Source organism: Olea europaea, chromosome 22 (genome assembly GCF_002742605.1).
Source record: "Olea europaea var. sylvestris chromosome 22, O_europaea_v1, whole genome shotgun sequence".
Classification (NCBI taxonomy): Eukaryota; Viridiplantae; Streptophyta; class Magnoliopsida; order Lamiales; family Oleaceae; genus Olea; species Olea europaea.
This window is the reverse complement of record NC_036258.1, coordinates 13,220,714-13,238,463: the sequence shown is the minus strand read 5'-3', so window position 1 is coordinate 13,238,463 and position 17,750 is coordinate 13,220,714. Positions and strand designations below refer to the sequence as shown.

Here is a 17,750-nt window from a genome sequence, read left to right as displayed (position 1 = left end):
TTCAATCGAAAGCGGTTGAATGATGCAAGATAATGGCAGCAGTTAAAAAGACAGTTTCATGACAAAATGGCCACTACAAAGAAAGTGGGTAGTTATAGGGCGATCAAGCAGTTTTTTAGAGCAGTTAATCACAAAGGGATCGCCTATGAAGTATAAAAGGGAGAAAGAACTTAGAAGTAAGGGACCGAATCCAAAACTCTCGAACAGAGAATATGTAATTTTCATTCCTTTAGATTTTAGACTTAAACATTTCCTTTTCTGTAACTCGTGTGCTTGCGCCCCTTGGAGGCACGTTGTTTTCCGTTTCCAATTGTAAAGTTCATCGCCAATAAAAAGAACACCCATTTTTGGGACTTTGTCTCAAGAGGTTTCGTCCCTTACACAATCGTCTGATCCTCTTTAATTGTTAGCGAATTAACCCGCGCGAAACACTTTCACATTTGCCAAATATGCTATTTCCTTAATTTAGGACAGGAGAATAACTCTCAGGATAGTTACCTGCATGGTTATACTTTTATTTATTTATTTATTTTTTTGGGTTGTCTCCCAATAAAAAAATGCAAAGTCCCCCCTATAAATTCCCTAGGAGTTTTCCTATGTACACCAAGCACTACTCTTAATTTAGACTAACAATTCGGATAATAATTTATTTCTCAACTAAAATGTTTTTAAACACTAACCCCCATTGGTCCTCATTTTATAGAATTCATTTTTGTTCAAACTCATTTTTAACACATATACACTTAAAACAATAATTTTACACATGGATTCATAATTTCCCGACTTCTTAACCACAAATCTTCCAAATAAATTATTTTCCTTAAAATCTATTCTCAAAAAAATCTATAGTAAAGAGTAGCTAAATAGAGAATGGTCTTTCTTGACTCACAAGGTGACTTTCAGGAACCCCAAAACTGAGAAAATATTGAATTATATTTGTTATTAGATATGCATAACTAAATATAACTTAAAAAAAAATAAAAATCATCCTTTCCAAGTTCGAGGTATTGCAACAAAATAAAGTTTCCTGTTTACTTGAAAACCAATTTCTGGTAAGATGATTAATATCTTTCGAAAAAGTAATTCTCGTTTTCTAGTCGTCATTGATCATTGCTGTGTCACGTCATTTTTATTTTATAATTTAGTCCAATAATTATTATTATTGTATTTAGTCATACATGTTATAAGGACTTTATATTTAACTTCGTTGGCATCTCCTCGTAATATTCAATATATGTAATTTGTTGGGGGATCGATTCCCGAGAGGTGGAATTGGTTCGATTCCTGAGACATAAAATTGATTTTCTTGTAGGCGCGGTGTATAAACAGATCTTATTCCCTGACCTGTTAGGTCACATCCCGCGATTTAACTCCTTCACAAAGCTCTAGGGGGTGGGGCGGTGGGGGCCCTCAAGGTTAGGGTTCAACTTTTTTTTTTTTTTTTCAATATATGTAATTTGTTTCTATTTTTTTTTTTCAATATATGTAATTTGTTTCTATGCACAAAAGTCATACAATTTAGGTTGCTACACATCGCTTTAATCCTACATGCATAGAATTACTCTCGAGAATGTCGAAGTTGAATTGTATAACACCAATCCAATTTTAGTTCGACTAAATTGAAATCACAGCTTCTGTTTGGGTTTTTTATTTAGCAAATTATAAGTTCCTTATAATATCAAGTTAAAGTCTAATATTAATTTTAATCACATATTCACAATTACTGCTCACTTATTATCCATACATTTCGTATAACTCTCTACTATCCATTCTTATAAGTAAGAAGGAAACTCAAAATGAGGCATAGAAATTAGAACTTGGAATTTGAACAATATTAGCATAAGGTGGGACTAAAACATTACTCAGCGTTACCATTCACAAGAATGTACAGTATCTCAATGGTTCTCCAAGACTCCAACTAAATGAATCTTCTAGAAGGCCTTCACACTCTATAAAGGCCTAATTTCAAGGGTGAGCATCTGGTGATTCGGTCCAAATATTTCAAGTACCAAAATCAAACCATAAATTTTGATTCTTTCGTTAGTGGAACAATTTTTCAGTTCCGCTCGACAACAAACCTGAACATAAAAAATGAAAAATAAAAAAAATAGTGTATCTTCAATTTAATCTTTGGTAGACCAATCGTGGTGGAGACGTAGCGTGCATGGCAGTGGGTTGCGCCATTCACTGGTCGTGAACGGAATAAATTCCCAAAGTAAAAATTGTATAGACGTACAAAGAAAGAATAGAAGGGCTGGAAGCAACAATAGGAAAAACTCGAAGTCACCGGAGAAAAGAGAGGTGGGCAATCACCGATATACAAGAAAGCGAATGAAAATACTCTGGTGAAAAGATGCTCAAAGAATGTGAGAAATTTTCAAAGAAAGCAGAAGTTTATGAGCAAGAATCCATTCCACTTATAGTTTTGTCAACAAATCTTGGCTATCCAATTTTTGAAAGAGAAAAATTTAGACCATTAAACATAAAACAAAGTCTACACTACTTGAAGGTCAAAGAGTGCCAAAATAGGATTTGAATGACCGACTAAGGTGGATTACAAACGCCACATGCACGAAGCTCACGATTGAAGTGCAGCAACTGTAAGCCCCCATTTGACCCCTATTAAATCTCATCAAATTAAATTAAATTTTTCTCTCTTTTCTTTTCAATCACGCAATTTTCAAAAAAATAATATTACGCATAAATCAAAAACTTTTCATTTAAAAAAAAAAAACACTACTCCCCCTATTATAATCAAAATTAATGGGGGCAAAACGGAGGCTAAGAAGTGAAACAACGACGGCAATCATTGCAGCACTCATTCAAAGGCTAACGCATGTGTTAACAATAGATGTGTACAACCTCCCAAATCCACTAGTACTCACACCTAAAGATCAATAGGAAGTTTGCAGGTGTCCAACTTGAGCAAAAAGTAATCGGAATCCAATAATCCTCCACCTAACATAATTAATTGAGAAGTGCTTGAGGTACAAGGTGTGAACTCCTACCGAGCACTCACAACATGGAGGTTGGTTTTTGGGCAATTTTTTATACAGGTGGGTTGGGACCCACCTGCAGCGAGGGTCAATAGGGAACAGCTACCCTTGTAAAACAGCAAAACTGTAACTAAGTAGGCCCAGACTAGAGGGACTGGATGGCCTCGTTTAAGTTGAAACAACACAACAAGCGAAGGTAACTCCGTTTGAAGGAAAAATTACTTTATTAAATTTATCACTTTGTGAAGAGAGAGAGAAATCGGAAGAAGAAATAACCCCGAAGTCCCTAATCTAACATAAATAATTAGGGTCAGACTTAGGTACTATTTTTACTTCGTAAATCTATACGGCATAAACGGTCCCACGAAGAACTTAAGAAGGGGCATCGCCATTATCACTAATACCATTATTGTACATACTTGAAATAAAATGCTATTATTGCTTTACATAGGCAAAGATTTGGCAACAAACCATTCTAAGTTTCATTTACGTGAAATTGAACCTTTGAAATCGACCAAAGCACATCAGAGGTTGAACTATTAACAAGTCCAGAGCAACCGAAGTCATTAAATGGGTATCTTGAAGGGAAACACCTCGTTAACGTCATAGGAGAGTTGCCACGTGGCACACGCAATTAGAAGAGCATACGACAAAGATTTTTCAGAGAATCTTGTGAAACCAACAACCAACCCACGTGTTATATAACTATCTAGAATTTCAGTTTGTTATAGGATCGCCAATACAACGGAATACATGTCCAAGTAATATTAAAGACCAAAAACTCATTGGCTGGAAAATTTACAAATATCCAAATATTTGTTAGGAAAATAAGAAATGTTAGAAACCTTCAGCAACGGACCCAAACTTTTTGGGTTATTTGGTCAAAATTAATGTGTAATTTTTTAAAATAATATATATTAATGAAAATAAGTTAATATGCATTTTGATACATTGAAAATATCTTATAATTATATCATTGTCAATGTTGTTAAATGAATTTTGCTACATGTATATTTTTTGTTTACCATTTCGTTTATAGATGTTAAGCTGATGGAGAGTCAATCAAATTGGATGTAAGAAATAACTGAATTGAAATAAAATTTACATTTAATCTAGGAAGTAAATGAAATTTAAGTTTAACACAAAAGTAATTTGAAAGTAATTCAAATTATATTTATTCCGTAACGATTTTTAAATTTTTTACGTCATTTCATGTAAAATTTCCTAATAAAATGACATAAATTATATTGAAATTTTTATCGTGCAGAAATAATAAATATTAATGAAATAATTGAATTTTTTTAAATGAAAGACAAGTTAAATGCCTCTTTTTGTATGTACGTTTGACGCATATTTAACTAATTTCAATATTTATTTGAACCATTCAATATGACTATGATATAGTTCTCGAAATTAACTTTTAGATAACGTAAGCGATTTGTGGATTCGGATAGCATACGATCATTGGCAAATTTTAAAAGTTAGCATATTATCAAAAATTTTTAAAATACTAATTTGAAACGACTTACTTTGATGCGTCATAACTTTTGCTATGTTTAATTATTTCGCACGCCATTAAGAAGCAAAAAATTAGGCAATGAGTACTTTGAAATGATATTAAGAATGCAATATTTTTTGACTTCATTTGGCATGTATTCAAATAGGTCGTAAATAGATTAAAATAACTATTTTCTGGAAAAAAAAAACAAAATTTTTGTGGAGTCATCACTTCATTTGACCCCACATGACTCCATGTGGGTCTGCCCTTATAAACTTTAACCAAATTATTGCTTTTTCATCTCTTAGAACTTTACTTGACGATCTCCTTAGGTGGAGCTCCTATGATTGGAAAAAGAAGTGCTCAAGCGAGGAAGTGATTAAGAATTTTTTGGTAAATATATTTTCGATGCAATGATATATTGTCTATTCTAACATGTGTAAAAGCATCTACAACTGCCAAACCTTGAAATTAAGCCCATGTTTGAGCTCCGTTTAAAGTGAAAAAAATACATTTTTAAATGGTGATTAATGGAGAATGTGTGGTTAAAAATTAAGAAAATATTTTGAATTTGCGTATAATATTATTTTATTGAAAAATGTGTGGTTGAAAATTAGCTTTGAAAAAATTAATTTTTGAAAGAATGAGATTCAAACAAGGGGTAAGTTCTAAGAGACCTTTTATTTCAACTTTTAAAATAGTGAGTAATTTGGATAACCAAATTCAATCTCTATTTGTATTTTATTAAGATTAGATTTAACGAAATCACAAGTTTCAAAAACTCCTACTTAAAGCATATATATCATTTTGAATATATTAGTAGTAAGCACATATATTGCGCGTCTTATATATAAGACGAATGATATGTATAATATTTTTGAAGTACTGATAGAATTTTTGCAAATAGCAGAGATAATTGATAGTATTAGAGAAAAATGTAAGTTGTTAAAAAGAATATATAAAATAAATTTTTTTTTATAAAGTTATAAATATAATGTGAAAATGTTGAATATATTGAAATGTAATATTTTAATTACAAGAACTCTTATTTGTAAAAAATATTTTTCGTCAATGTTTCACTGCTTTTTCTTTTTCTTTTTTGGTTTTACCTAAACTTTTGTTGTTTACATTAAAATTGTGCGAGAAAATGCGACATATAGTTGTCCATGAGAGAATACATGTTCAAGAAGTTATATGCCGATAGTAGGTATTGTTTGTCTTTGAGCCTTGTTAATGGTCATTGCAAAGCATAGATTTATTGAAAATTATTTTCTCTTGAATTTTTATATTTATTTCTACATTTTGAACTCAATTTATTATTTATTTTTATTTTACTTTTGTAAAGAAAAAAATTATTGTAAGATATGTCATATAATCACACAAATAGGGAAAGGGTAATTAGCACAAAATGTTATTATCTTTCAACATTATTGTGCAAAACATCAATACTTTTCATTTTTTGGCACTCGTACCCTTACATTTGTCTTTTATTGTGGAAATAATCATTTTTATCAAATTTTTCGTATAAAACGACAAAATACCCCTATTTAAATAAAACAATAAAAAAGAAAAGAAAATTTAAAGAATAAATTGCAATCATACTTTCAAACTTTTTTAATTGTAAATGAATCCAAATAAATTATTAAAATAGTAATTAGCACAAAACGTCCCTACCTTTCATGATTATTGTGAAAAAATCCATATTTTTCATTTTTTGACATTTTTATCCTTATTTCATTGCAAAAATCGTTTTTTTAATCCATTTTTTTCAATTAAAAGCTGTAAAATGAAAAATATACACTCCTGTTTAAATAAACAAAAATAAAAAATAAAGAACAAATTGCAACTATATTTCAAAAAAAGGGGGTATATTTGTCATTTTTAAAAAATTTTGAGAGTATGATTGCAATTTATTCTTCAACTTTTCTTTTCTTTTTTATTATTTTATTTAAATATGAGGTATATTTGTCATTTTACACAAGAAATTTGATGAAAATTATGATTTGTCAATAAAAGGTGAAGGTAGGGGTAAAAGTGTAAAAAATGAAAAGTATTGACGTTTTGCACAATAACATTGAAAGATAATGACCTTTTTTACTAATTACCCAATAAGGGAATTAAGTGAGTGAAGTAGTTACTCTCATGGATAGGCATGACTGAGTACACTCAAATCAAATTTCATTGAATAAAGTGTCATAAAATAATTTTTTAAAATTTCAAATCAAAAGTCTTTTTTAGTTTTCTGTATTGATAAATAATTTTTCGAAATGACAAACTAACCACTTTTTAACAATCTTGAAATGAATCCACAACACAGAAAACTTAAAATGAACTAAAAACTCAAATTTGAATTTGAGACGCAAACCAAATGGCCTTTAGATTTCAAATGCTTGCAGCCTAAAATTATCTATTTCTTTTTTATTTTTTATGATTGAGATTAAAATAATAGTATATCCCAATAATGCACTACGTGGTTAGTTCATATAATATGCACTTCAATCATTATATATCTTTTTATTCATTTAAAAAAGGATATGGGAAGAAAAAAATTTAAAAATATATTTTCATTGCTCATTAGCCAACCTCAAATTTATTGAGAAACAAATTCCATTAAAAATGAAAGTTTATTGATTTAATTTATTAAACATTAGAACAATTAAAAATTTTGGAAGAAAAATAATCAATTGGACAATTAAAATAGTTATTAATTTTTTTTTAAATAAGTTTACAAATCATAAAAGAAAATATATATATATATATAATTTACGAAGTATCTTTCGAAGTTGAATTATATTAGTAGCTAAACCAATTCAATGATCGTTAAAGAAAATTTCATTATCCTAATAACATATTTTTCTCTAAAGAGAAAGACCTTCAAAACTTAATAAGAGTCAACTATACTGCATCTATAATTAATCAACTGTTTCCAGAAAAAATTCTTCTCTTTAATATTTTATTTTGAAAAAAAAAATCATTAAATTTGAAAATGTTACAAATTTATTTCTAATTCCTTAGGGAGGCCTGTGAATAGAGATTGCAAATATGTTAAAGCAACTAACTCGTAATTATTTTGTCTTTAAGATTAGCAACAGTCCTCTCTATTTTCATATAATCGTTACTTTACTTGTTAAATGTTATCCTTTACAATTCAAATATTATTTTGACTCTTAACTATTCTATTATAATTTATAAAATATGATTATAGATAGATGAACTTCAATTTTTAAGTAATTAAAACTTAATTCGATTAACATATAATCTTAAGTACTTCAAATAAAAGAATAGAATTTAAAATTTTCATTTTATACTTATAGGAGACAACATGAAGTTGAATTATAATTAATTTATGTAGTTCTAATTGTAATAAATGGTAAGTTTATTAGTAATAACAATTATACCCATATAACCCTTGGAATTATTACTGTTGTATTTCAAATTCTTACATATAAATATAGGACTTTTACTCTAGTAAAATACAAAAAAAATTTATTGACTTGCATTCTCTATTCCCTGTTTCTCTCTTTTCCACATGTTATCAGCACGATGATTTAATTTTTCAAAATTTTTAGCGATTATAAGTATAAATACTTATCATGTGTACCAAAATTAATTTGAAGATATGTGAATTTCTCTATATACATATGCATCAAAAGGAGGCTATTTCTTCTTCTACTTCTTTTATGCTTTTTTGCTTGTAAGCAAATCTATAATGATTATTTCGTTATGTGCGTAATGATTACCTTGTACTATATGTATGTCTATATATGACGTCAATTCACATGCATATTTTGAAGATTTTTTTACTCATGCATTTTTGTTAATTAATTTTTCTATATAAATTCATATCATATCTATATGGTAATTAAATATTTTAAAATGTTCTTCAATAAACTTTAAATTAACAATTTATCATGTTGTTTTTCTTGAAGTAACAAAATATTGTAATTAATAGTCTAGAAAAATATTGTATTTATTACTCTTAAAGAGCATAATATTATTTTTTATATTTAAAAAATTTTTGATTTATTACTTTGAAGAGCAATAATAATGTGCACTCGAAATAGTACATATTTTGAATAATATATATTTCACTGTGTTCCTAAAGAAACCAAGTTAAACAACTCAATACCAGATTAAAATTAAAAAAAAAAATAATTTTCTATATTATTAATATTCAAGAAGAATATTAATTTATCACTCTTGAAGAGTATGAATTATAATTTTCAATACTCCAGAAGAATATTGAAATATTACTCTTGAAGAAGTAATAATTAAAGATAATATGATCTCGAAGTAGCATATTTTTGAAAAATGTACATTTTGAATTTATATTTATCCTTGAAGAAAACATATAACTAATGTTATAGAAGATTGATTAGTTTGACTATTTGAATGATATAAAATTATATAAGCTTTAATCGTATTTTTTGAAATTAAATCATCGAATTATATATTATATTGAACCAAAAGTTCAATTTGACTTTATTGTTTGGTATGACTAGTTGGATCATCATTGAATTAATAATGAGGCGAAATTAATAATTCAAATAGACATTCAATGAAGATCTAGAAGATTCTTTAATTCAATCCTATGTAATGTTTGTTCTCTTTCATGAAAATTTTTCATTAACCATCACTAACTAAAATAGGAATTGAATTCCCTATATTTATGAAAATTAATTAGGGTGATAAATGGATCCCATCATCCTCCACTTTGATAATCTAAATATTATTTTTATCAAATAGATTTGATACGTATACTAGATGATAACATGGTGTTTGCAACCTAAAGTTTGTGAAAGTACTACTCAAATTTTAAATTATGAGCAAAATTTTCAAATATATGATCAAGAAGGTGTCTTGTTAATTCTAATGGGTATAAATCTCAACATTTTAATAAGTGTTAGTTGGGATGTCGATAAATGGTTTAACACTGTTGTTTGTTAAACATCCCTAATTAATTTAATTGAGAGCAAAATACTTTCCATTTTGTTTAGGGAATTCTATTACATTTCATGCCTTATTACATGCTGCATCATTGGTTCATATTAGATCAATTGCCTATTATCAATATTCACAATTGCAACTGGCATTGAACTTGATATTTCTCAACTACAAATTTTGATTGTGCTGTTCGAGTCCCTATTTCGGCCCCACAACTAATTAAAATGGGTTCCCCAATGAATACTTGAAATTTTTATAGGTTTTGATTTATCATCCATTATTAGGTATCTTGAACATTTAACAGGTGTTTTATCTACTGCAAATATGTTTTGTAGATTCTCATTTTGATGAAGTGACTTTCTTAAATATAGGAAGAGAAAAACTACATCCTGGAAGTGTAAGTAAAATTTATTGGAATGAAACAGCTCTATCTCACTTTGATTTCCGCAATAATCAATATGATCAAGAGGTTGAAAAGATAATTCATTCACAAATAGTTATAAATCAATTACTTGATGTATTTGTTGAACAATAAAAGTGACAAAGTCATTTATTTCAACAAAAATTAATGCATCTGAAGGATAATCTGCTGTAGCAAATGAATCTCAAATACGCTAGAAACGTGGTCAATCAATTGGTTCAAAAGACTCTGTACTTCGAAAAAACACAAGAGAAAAAGCAACTGAAAACTTCGAAAAAAGTAACACTGGAAAACATGGATCAATTAAATATTGAAAACATAGTTCCTAAAGAACCACACGTGTCAGAAAATAATGAGATTTCAATAAATTATATGTTATCTTATAAATTATGGGAACAAAATAATTTTGTTATAGACAATATTTTTGCCTTTTAATGCGGCTCTTGATATTATACAAAATGAGGATTCTGAACCATAATCTATTAAAGATCGTTAAAATAGAAATGAGTGGCCAAAATAGAAAGAAGTCATACAGACAGAATTGACCTTAGAGAAATGAAAAGTGTTTGAACCTGTAGTTCGAACACTTGAAAATGTAATCCTTTTAGGATACAAATGGATTTTTGTACGAAAGAAAAATGAAAATAATGAAACTACAAGATGCAAAGCCCGGCTCGTAGTTCAAGGTTTCTCATAAAGATCAGAAATTGATTATGAGGAAACATTTTCTCTCGTAATGGATACCACCACTTTTAGATTTTTAATTAATTTGTCTGTGTCACAAAAGTTCTATATGCGCTTTGTGGATGTAGCAATTGGATATTTGTATGGTTTACTCGATAGTGACAAATATATGAAAGTCCCCGAAGGATTTAAAGTGTTAGGAACAAACGATGCATGCTCGAGAATTATGTTCTCAATTGAGGCTCCATTTGATTCACATTCTTTTGCCACAAAAATGAAAAATATGACCGTTATCTATCATATCAAGCCACTATATTTGACTTTCTATATCTTGTGTGGGTTCTGTAACGACTATATTTTTCATTCTTATTTTTAGAAAAATGAGAGTGAAACGGACTCTAAATTGCAAAGATCATTATATAAATTGAAATAATCCAGAGCGTGTAGTATAATCACTTAGCGAATATTTATTGAAAGAATGTTATAAAAGTGATAATGTCTGTCCATGTGTTTTCATAAAGAAAACAAATATTGGATTTACAATTGTAACAGTTTATGCTGATGATTAAATTTAATTGGAATTTCTGAAGAGTTCAACAAAACTGCTAATTGTTTGAAAAATGAATTTGAAATGAAAGATTTGGGAAAATCCAAATCTTGTCTTAGGTTGCAAATTGAACACTTTCCAAAAGGATTATTTGTTCATCAATCTACCTATGCAAAAATAAATAAATAAATAAATAAATAAAATTCTAAATGTTTTTATATGGATAATCAACATCCATTGACATCACTCGTGGTTGTTCGATCACTTGATATTAAAAATGATCAATTTCATTCAAGTAAAGATAGTGAAGAGTTTCTTTGTCCTAAAGTACCATATCTTAGTACAGTTGGAGTATTAACTTATTTTACAAATTGAACTCGACACGACATAATTTTTTCTGTAAATCTCCTTACAAGAGATATAACTCTACACCAACTCGATGACATTGTAATGATATTAAACATATTTTTCGTTACCTAAAGGGCACTATTGATTTGTGATTATTATATTCTCAAAAGTTGGAATCCGTTTTAGTGGGATATGCAGATGAATGTTATCTCTCTGGCCTATATAAAGCTAAATCACAAATAGGATATGTGTTTACATGTGAATGGACAATTATGTTATGGAGATCTGTGAAGTAATCCTTGACAGCAACATCTTTAAATCATTCTGAAATTATTGCGATCGATGACGCTGGTCTAGAATGTGTATGGTTGAAGAAAATGAATCCAAGTATCATGTGGTTTAATTTCAACAAAAAAATAGTCCAATGATTTTATATGAAAACAATACAGTTTGTATTACACAATTCAAAGAAGGTTATATCAAAGATGATAGGACGAAACACATTTCTCCAAAATTCTTCCATACACATGAGCTTTATAAGAATGATGACATTGATATTCAACAAATTCGCTCAAGTGACAATGTGACTAATTTATTCACAAAATCATTGCCAATATCTACATTCAAGAAATTAATTCAGAAGATTGGAATGCACTGACTCAAAGATCTTCAGTGATTTTCATCAGAGAAAGTAACTGTACTCTTTTTTCTTAGTCTAGGTTTTGTCCCACTAGATTTTTCTAGCAAGATTTTAATGAGGCAGCATTTATTTTTTTTATAATCCATAATAACTGTACTTCTTTTTCCTTTGTTTGATTTTTTGTCCCATTGGACTTCTATCAAACAAGATTTTAATGATACGTATATTTTTTAATGTGTCATTCAAGGGGAGTGTTGTAAATGGTAAGTTTATTAGTGAATAACAATTTTACCCTTAAGCCCTAGAAATTATTACCTTTGTATCCTTGATTCTTACCTATATATATAGGACTTTTGTTTTTAATAAAATACACAAAAATTTATTGACTTTTATTCTCTCGTCATAACAACAATATAATATTAACCATGATAGTACATTCACAATTAAGGGCATTGTTGTCAAAAGTAAAAAAAATAAAAAAATACAAGGATAAAATTGGTATACAGAAGTTTCTCCCCAATCCTCCCTTTTAATTATTGTAGATTAGTTATTGAAATCTTAAAAAAACATATTAATTGAAAAATAAATGGAAAACAATATATCATTGTTGAAATTTATATATTCTAAATTTAAATATTCTATAATTACGATCAAAATTATCTCTTTAAATAAAGAGTACAAAACTAGAAGGCTATGGAAGATTTATTGCATTTAGTAAAAATAGTTGCAAATACAACTGAAGAGACAAGTGGAATGAGTACATCATCCATGTATAATAGTAAAAAAGAGAAATAGATAAAAATTCATATTTATTTTACAGAAACAGTCCTCCCATGTCTCCAATATTTACTTCATTAATTGTCTCAAAGGTGAAGTATACATCTCAAAGATTTGCCATCTATAAGTAGCTGTAGAGCTTGGTTTATATTGGCAAATGGCATCTCATGAGTGATGAATTCATCCAACTTCACCTCCTGAAATGATCAATCAATAATCTCAAGTTTATAATAAATTAACTTAAAAGAGGTAAATAAAATAACACACAAGGTGAGTAGGTAGGAAACCCACCCCATTCATGCATTGGTTGGCAAAGTATGGCAATTGGGATTTCCCTTTAAAGTCTCCAAACACAGATCCTACAATTCTCCTGCCATCGAACAGCTCCATTGGATGCAGAGGAAGCATCCTTGGTGTTGGATGAATCCCTAAAACTACCGTTAATCCCCAACCCTGTAACAAACATTAAAATCCATAAAACTAATGTTACATCACTACCGATCGATAAATACCATTTATGAATAGTAATATTTTTATTTTTATATGGTCATTTTAAAGAATAATCGTTTAAAATCATTGAATGTGACGTGAATTGAATTAAGATGGATGCGGTAAACTCCGTTTGCATTATGCACTACAAACTTCTTTTTATAGTCCTAAATAACAAACAACCTTGGCTTCAATCAAGAAATTGGACCAACTTATTACTAAATTAAAGTTTTATATATTAAAAAATCAAAAGCATTTAAGGTCCTGTTTGATGAGGATTAAAATACGATTTTTTAATAAAAATTGATGAAATGCAGTTAAAAAGTAATAGATCCTATTAAATTCTTGTTTGATAACCATTATTTTTAAAAAAAAAATTTACGTACTCATTTTCGATCATACATTCACACAATAAAAATATTTATATGTAAACCCAAATTTTTTCCTATTTTTTGACTGCACATACTCCTAAAAATTACTATTCCAAACATTATTTTTCTCAAATATTGACCATCAAACAGGAACTAAATATGTTATCTATTAAATTAATTTTTGACTTTGAATTAAATTAAAATTAAAATTTTAATACCTACCGAATGAGAGCATAACAACTTTTGTTACAAATAAATAAATTATAAATGGAGAAACTTACATCATGGGTGGATAAAAAGGCCTCCCTGAGTACATCCAAATTTCCAGCACACTCAAAGCTATAGTGCACACCTCCATTCGTCAATTCCCTAATTTTCTGCAAACCATAGAACGTTGACGAAGATTAAATAAAATAACCAATAAAAATAACAGAGGAAGATTAGGCCTTCCTTTTCTTACGACGCAATTAATACCAAGGTCAAAAGGGGTACAAGAGTAAAGCCCAATTCAAAAAGGTTAAGTCCCAACTTTGAGGGTCCCATCATCCCCTCTCTAGAGTTTTGTGAGTGAGGTAAATTGCGGGATGTGTCCCAACATGTAAGTATACTGCGCCTATAAGGAATCTAATTTCATGTCACAGGAATCGAACTCCCATACTGCGGCCGCCAACAAAACGTGAAATAACCTCATTTCTATTTTTTGTACCACTAGATTATGCCTCGGGGGTAAGAGTAAAGCCCAATTCGTTACAGGTAAAGATGCCCAAACGGGGGGCTGAATTGGCGCCCCCTCGTTCATCGATGCCCCTCCTTTAATTAATGCTAATCGAAGGAGTGCGAGTGGGCCTAACCTACAGTCATAACAGAGGGGATGGGCGAGTACGATGCCCTGACTCCAACTCTAGGAGAAGGGGATTACTTCGCTGCGGATCAACTCTTTGCTTAAGGTTTGAGGTTGAAGAATGGGAAGTAGCTCCGTCAACGCAGCTTGGTGGGGCGCCTGGACAGACAGGGCCAACGCACAAACACAGAGAGAGACGTGTAAATACATTAACTAACCTGGTGAACTGGCTTTTCCATGTCCTTGGGATTTATGAAGTCTGTGATTCCAATTGCTTCACCTTCGAAAAATAAGAGAAGAGAGTACATAATTATGTTGACACAGTAATGAAAATGCACATTGGTAATCATTTGTCATACCTTTGAAACGTTTCTCCGGGTTGATGTCAACTCCTATAATTCTTGAAGCTCCTCTGGCTCTTGCCCCTTCCACAACCTGCACGAGTATTCCCATAAGCACAGATAGCAGTTTTTACACTGAATATTCGAAATGAATAAAAACCAAATTGCTTTATTAGAATTGATCATATTCCTTGCTCTTGCCCCTTGCCCCGCGGTGCACAGGATAAAAACTTTTCACTGTTGGTGTTACAGGGAGAACTCTAATTATGGTTCTCTGAATGTATAATTGCTGTGGAGAAACCATAACTAAAGTTCTTCTTTCACCAGTGAAAAGTATTTATCTTGCCTACTACTGTAAGTGGGAGACCATATCCGATTGCTTTATATGTGGGGAAAAAGAAGTGTTATTTAAGAGAACGTACAGCAAGTCCCACAGCCCCTAAGCCAAAAACAGCCACAGTTGCACCAGCCTGCACGTTTGCAGTATTCCATACGGCTCCAAGACCTGGATGGATTCATTTAATTCTTCCAAATCTAATCTCAGTTATTAGAAGGGATCAGTTTAAATTTTACTTGCCTGTAGAAACGCCACAGCTAAGCAGTGACATTTTCTTAAGTGGAGCTTTCTGGTCAATCTTGACAACACAGGCTGAATCAAGCACTGTGTACTCACTGAAAGTGGATGTGTTGAGAAAATGATATATGGTTTTCCCATCTGATTTTGTGGAAAACCTTGTTTTTCCATCATTTGTCATCACACTCTTGAACGGATTCACCCGGAACTTCTCGCACAGATTGGTTTTGTCAGAGTTGCAGTAAGCGCAATCCTGGCATTCCCCGTTGAATATTGGAACAACGTGATCCCCAATTTCCAAGTCCGTGACCCCTTCTCCCACGCTTTCCACTATTCTATATATCACAAAAAGCAAAATCAACAAGAAAAATTCAGCACTAAATCTATGGTTTCTACTTTCTAATAGACGAGATTTTAGATGGTATATCTTCTTCTTACCCCGAGGCTTCATGGCCTAGAATTCGCGGGTACATCCGCTGAGCTTCGTTCTTCAACAAATTAAAACCCAAATCACGACAGGTTTGATCAACAAAGAGGACGTAACCCACATCAGATATATATGATGAAATGGATTACCTCGCCTTGCCAAGCGCTAAGATCGGTGTGGCAAATTGAAGTGAAGAGTATCTTGATCCGGACTTCCATTTTCTGAGGAGGATCCACCATGATCTCTTCCATCACAAGGGGCTGCTCCGGACCATATGCTACAGCAGCTGCATGCGTTGAATAATGAAGAACAAGTTAATTCTATATATAGTAAGAAATTGATAAGTTCTTCTTACCTTTGCATGTTATAACTTTCCCAACCGTGTCATCGCCATCATCATTGGAAGCGTAATTTCTACCCATTTCTGCCTTTATTTTGTGAGTTTGTTAAAAGATGATTGTACAGTAGCAGAGGCAATCTTATGTCGTATGTATAGGCAAGAAAGAAAGTGTAATAAGATCCTCACCAATCTTATGTCTCTCCGTCTCTCTTCATAAAAAAAACAAAATACAATTAATCAGATATTTTTAAAGTTGTGTATAGAGACTGTCCCAATTTAAATATCGAGTTTTCTAATCGTTTGAAATAACCGAGGTCATGACTGTATAATAAGAAATTTCAATATTAGAGCTCAATAAACTATTTGATTTGCAACAATCAATCTTAATTTATTTCAAGATTAAACAAAATTGTCGTTAGCAATACATGTTCATGGTATAATTTCTTGTAACAATAAGCCCTGTTTGATGGCAACTATTTGGTAAAAATAAAGGTTTGAATAATGTTTTTTAGAAGAATGTGTAGTTTAAAGTAGAAAAAAGTTTTGAATTTACGTGTAAAATATTTGATTACGTGAATGTATGACTAAAAATGAACATGTAGTAATAATAATAATAATATTGATTATCAAACAAGAACTAATAAACATGTAAGATTTGAACACTCCTAATGAAATTATATTTCTAAAATACAATTCCGTGACATCTCTCTATTTATAATATATCTTTGAGCTGTGCTACCTGACTAGGGTCAGGGATAGGCTCAAAAACAGAGGCTGAGGTGGTGACATCTTGACCCTTCGTTTGGGTCCATGAGATTTAAATCAAGGGTTGAGGTGGTGACACCTCGCCCTTATTTTTGAGTTGGTCCCTGACGCTAGATCAACAGCGTTAACCTCTAGATAATGAGTTTCTCTGCAGTCAGTCGAGCCATGTTTTTTGGATAATGAATAAAGATTATAATTGATAACAAAAAATGAAAGATATAGAAAAGTCCGAGAAATACAAATATGTGAATTTGGTCGAACTATACGAGTCACCAGCAACAGTTGTAACTTGTAAGTGACATCACGTGGATACGGGTCAACTCTTGAGATGCCACTTGTTCGGAACTTGACAAATTATTTACTAATTTCATTTATCAACTTGGCCAATTGTATGATCTCAATTTTCTAAAATTTTATTTTTTTTAACTTTATTTTCAATTATTTGTTTTCAAATAAAATCATTTTATACATTAATTTAATTTTTTTTTAAATTTTTAACCTCATATTCTCTAAATAATCATTATTACAAAACATATTCTCAATAAAATAAAAGGCGGCTCAAACCAACCCTAATTAATAATATTTCGATGTCAACCCACAGCACAGCAGTGAATAAAAAATATGTGTACATGTGCTTGTGATGATGTATGTTCTTTTTTAAAAATAATAACTTTATCAACTATTAGTTATTGTTGAATAAAAAGATAATCAATAATGATGGAACATGTAACCAACTCAATTCATAAA

The 17,750-nt window shown here is 30.3% G+C and overlaps 1 protein-coding gene across 2 annotated transcripts; it reads right to left on the bottom strand.

The window, feature by feature from the left end:
• Window positions 1-12,754: 12,754 nt before the first annotated feature.
• Window positions 12,755-16,497, bottom strand: LOC111371759 (alcohol dehydrogenase-like 3). Of its 2 annotated transcripts, none has more exons than XM_022993899.1 (10): window positions 16,425-16,497; window positions 16,048-16,184; window positions 15,910-15,959; window positions 15,475-15,806; window positions 15,320-15,402; window positions 14,916-14,991; window positions 14,775-14,836; window positions 13,997-14,092; window positions 13,147-13,308; window positions 12,755-13,052 (listed from the first exon to the last, which is right to left on the bottom strand). In XM_022993899.1, exons 2-10 carry the CDS (start codon window positions 16,147-16,149, stop codon window positions 12,942-12,944), a joined length of 1,074 nt encoding a protein of 357 aa, XP_022849667.1. In that variant the 5' UTR covers window positions 16,150-16,184; window positions 16,425-16,497; the 3' UTR covers window positions 12,755-12,941. The 2 variants fall into 2 exon arrangements, with proteins under 2 accessions (XP_022849667.1, XP_022849666.1); XM_022993898.1 differs by lacking the exon at window positions 16,425-16,497 and adding an exon at window positions 16,254-16,418.
• Between the last annotated feature and the right edge of the window lie 1,253 nt (window positions 16,498-17,750).

What these genes read in the sequence shown, in the direction of transcription:
- LOC111371759 (XM_022993898.1), bottom strand. Translation starts at nt 16,320, where the DNA reads ATGGGTAGAAATTACGCTTCCAATGATGATGGCGATGACACGGTTGGG. An exon ending in GAAAGTTATAACATGCAAAG is followed by an intron (nt 16,185 to 16,253) that starts GTAAGAAGAACT and finishes CAACGCATGCAG; the next exon opens with CTGCTGTAGCATATGGTCCG. An exon ending in TGGAAAAGCCAGTTCACCAG is followed by an intron (nt 14,093 to 14,774) that starts GTTAGTTAATGT and finishes TATGGTTTGCAG; the next exon opens with AAAATTAGGGAATTGACGAA.